Genomic DNA, 3,881 nt, shown 5'->3' on the forward strand with positions numbered 1-3,881 from the left:
TGCCAGGGTTTTGCCCTCCCCTTGAGCAGAGAACAGGGGATGTGGCCATGCCCTGGCCAGGGGCTCACAAACTGAGGTTGGGAAGCCTTCTCTGGCTGCATGGAGCCACAGCCTGGGTCTCCCTTGATGGGAGGGGTCAGCTCTTGCCAGGCCCCCACATGCTGCTTAAACGGACAGCAAGGGGTGTGGGCACACCCAAGCTGGGGGCTCGCAGGGTTTGCCCAGGGGGGCAGCCTCAGCCAGGTTTTTGCCCCTCCCCTCACTACTCACTCTAGTGGAGGGAGGGAGCATTGCCACACCCCAGCCTGGGGCTCACACACTCAGGTGGGGAGGGAGGGGGCTTTAAGCTCCCTGCCTTAGCATGCCAGCCCTTGGCCAGGCCATAGCTAAGCCATAGCTAAGCTAACAGAGGTTCTCTGCTCAAGCGAGGGAAAAAATTCTGGCAAGGACTGCCCGCTTCCTCCCCCTCCGATCAGGGAGCAAACCACAGCTGGCGTCCAGAATGAGTAAGGGGGCTTTCAACTCTCCTCCCTGCATCCACACAGGACCCCAGACAGGGTCTGCCTGGCAGGGGTAAATCAGTCCCTTCCTGGCTTTTCCTCTGCTTCCTGCTCAAGCCAGTTGCAATCCAGGCTGGCACACTGAGGTGGGGGTTTCGTCCTCTCTGCCTTAGCATGCCAGCCTGGCTTGTGTTTGGTCACACACCCCTCCCCTCTGCTTCAGCAGGGACCAGGGAAAAAGCTGGGCAGGGGAGGGGGTTTAACCTCTCTTCAGACTGCCCCCTGGTTCCTCCTTCTGTTACACACATTACATTCACACTGAACTTATTAGTAAAGCTTCTAGTTTCTCTTTAAGTGGAGAAAAATGTGTTTTGTGAAAAATGTGTGTTATGTGATGAAGCACCACACCATCTGCACATGCCTTTACAAAATCCTTGATCTGCCAATGGGTGCATCAGTCTACAAATGCGGTCCTAAAATTCCCTCTTTGACTGCTTGAACAAGTACTCTACAGACTAGGGCCTAAGGGCCATTGAGAAAATGGTGGGTAGTATGACCACTTTCTCTTCCCTGCTTGGTTTGAGAATGAAAGAGCTTGTGATCTGGTATCACCCTAAATTGCATGCTGCTGTCAGGTTATGAGGTTATGTGGTCAGTTTGGATGGCCTTTATGTCCAGGTGCCTAATTTTTATGTGTTGCAGTGTCCAAGTGAAGATGCCTATGAGAATGACTTGATCTGGCTCTGTATCCTAAAGCAATATTTCATTGTTTTGCAATGTGGGGCCTTTTTTACTTCTAGGCCTCAGAGGAACTGTAAATTCAAATGGCATTTTCAATATAAAAGATATGGTGGCATATTCCAATATAAAAAATTATATTGGCATATTCCAATATGAAAGATATGGTGACAAAAAATGAATATCTGCACACTTAGATAACTGAACTATTCAGCTGCAGTCACAGATGCTATTATAAATTTGTGCAAAGATGTACCTGGTTTGGCCATTAGTTTTCTTGCTCCTCACAAATCCAGTGTAATGTATACATTGACATGTCAACTTTCCTGTTTTTTTCCAGGCATGAATGGAACATCTGTGGAAAATTTCTCCTGCATGATTTACAACCTTTCCTTCATGAATTGCACTTGGAATGCTGGGAGAAATGCTCCAAAAGATACCCAATATTTTCTTTATCAGCAGTTCTCAAAGTACATAGCATTCACTGGTTTAAGAACATTTCCATTCTGATTTGTGAGGGGATGTTCTCGGTGTTTAATTGAACTATTTTGGTATTTGCAGGTCAAAAGATGAGATAGAATGTCAGCATTACATAAAAGATGCTCATGGAAGACATACTGGATGTATATTTCAACAAGTTGACAAACATAGTGAGGTTTATTTCCTGGTGAATGGGTCCAGTACAGAATCAGAGATTCAGTTTTATGATGAGTATGTCGAGCCGTATAAAACTGGTAAGAAAGAAGTTTCTTTTCACTTTTAAACAAAAGAGAATAGGGAAGAACCATGCTTTGTTGCAGAATTTTGCTCCAGAATATAAACTTTCCCACCTCATCCCCCAGTTTTCTTAGAAACTCATTTCTAGCCTTTATAATTGGAAAGGTATTCCCAATGTAAACCATGAATAAATTAATGCAGTGATGAGGAGTCTGCATAAGTGTTGAGACAGTCCAAAATAATACCTGTGACTAGTGGGAATAACTCAATTTATTTGAAATGGAGTATTAACTCTTAGACACAATAATGTAAATATTCTACACTGTTTCATCAAAGACTTCATTAACAGAAATAACTATCTAATGGTCTTTTTCCATCATCTTGTATTTCTTGGCCTCCCTAGCTGCAAAAAGCCACAATTATCTAGCTTCTCCTCTTTAAAATTGTGATGCTTATTGTCAATATAAAAGCCAGACATACTAGCCATTTAGGTCATGGGAAAAAATGGAATTTATTAGGAAAATAAATGCCACAAAGGTTATATTGCTTCAGCTGACCTTTTTAGAAAAATTAAAACTCAAACCATTATAAAAATTCCCCTCTACTGCACTGGGTTGTCACTGAAACTCAGGAGTCTTTTGCAGAAATTTGTTCCAGTTTACCACAGAATACAAGGATGTATTCTCTGAGGCACCCTTGCAAAGCAACACCATACACTTTTCTCCTGATACTGAAGCTTTATGATTCTTTAAGCTATTGACTCTTTAGGACCTGTAATATCAATGCTTTCTTTCAGAAATTCTCCCCCCTCCACTTAATATCACTGTAAAATGTGTTGAAGATCCACCACGTTGTATAGTGCAATGGAAAGAGCCCTTCAAGCATAACAGCTGTCTTGAATATGAAATTAACATACAAAGTAAAGGAAATGAGGTAAGAGTTATTTTGGGGACAGCTTTTGAAATTGGTATATATTCTATGTTTATGCATCCACACACGTGTGCACACAGACAAGTATACACACATTTACATAAAACTTCTATCCACTACTAAGGCAATAATCATACAAAGTATCATCCTTAATTTTAGATTCAGTCAACTATTCATGTATGATTCATAGTTATTTCCTCATTTACTAATTCTGTTTCCATGACTGTCTTCCTATGCTTCAATTGTTTATTCCCAACCTTGGCTAACTGTACTTCCATCTGGTATTTCACTTCCTATTACACTATTACTCCCACTAACCCAGAAAGACTGTAACTCTACTGGGGCAGGGCACTGTTTGTGCCTGCCACTTTAAGACCTGGGGCCAAGCAGCCAGCAGGTGCTTCATAGAATCATAGAAGTAGGGTCGGAAGGGCCCTTGTAGATCTTCAAGTCCGCCCCCCTGCCTGGGCAGGAGGAAAACTGGGCTCAAATGACCCCAGCCAGGTAGGCATCAAGCCGCTTCTTAAAGAGCCCCAGGGTAGGAGCCAGCACCACTTCCCTTGGAAGTTGGTTCCAGATCCTAGCTGCCCTGACTGTGAAGTAGTTCTTATGGATGTCTAATCTAAACCTACTCTCCAACAACTTGTGGCCATTATTCCTTGTTATTCCGGGGGGGTGCTAGGGGAAACAAGGTCTCCCCCAAACCCTTCTGGTCCCCCCTAGTGAGTTTATAGATGGCCACAAGGTCCCCCCTCAGCCTTCTCTTGTGAAGGCTGAACAGGTTCAGGTCCTGTAGCCTCTCATTGTAGGGTCTGCCCTGCTGTCCCCGGATCATGTGGGTGGCCCTCTGGACCATCTCAATGTTGTCCACATCCCTCTTGAAGTGGGGTGCCCAGAACTGGACACAGTACTCCAGCTGTGGCCTGACCAGTGTCGCGTAGAGGGGGAGGATCACCTCCTTGGCCCTACTTGAGATGCACCTGTGGATGCACGATA

At 44.3% G+C, this 3,881-nt stretch overlaps 1 protein-coding gene across 2 annotated transcripts in view; it reads left to right on the forward strand.

The window, feature by feature from the left end:
* Nucleotides 1–3,881, forward strand: part of LOC102388771 (granulocyte-macrophage colony-stimulating factor receptor subunit alpha-like) — a 38,129-nt gene that overhangs the window by 11,291 nt on the left and 22,957 nt on the right. For both annotated transcript variants that reach the window (XM_014521617.2, XM_025208508.1), the window contains exons 5-7: nt 1,579–1,708; nt 1,800–1,972; nt 2,752–2,888. In XM_014521617.2, the coding sequence (XP_014377103.2) occupies nt 1,579–1,708; nt 1,800–1,972; nt 2,752–2,888 (440 nt within the window). The remainder of the gene's footprint in view (nt 1–1,578; nt 1,709–1,799; nt 1,973–2,751; nt 2,889–3,881) is intronic.

The sequence above is a fragment of the Alligator sinensis genome, unplaced genomic scaffold (assembly GCF_000455745.1).
Source record: "Alligator sinensis unplaced genomic scaffold, ASM45574v1 scaffold395_1, whole genome shotgun sequence".
NCBI classification, from domain to species: Eukaryota; Metazoa; Chordata; order Crocodylia; family Alligatoridae; genus Alligator; species Alligator sinensis.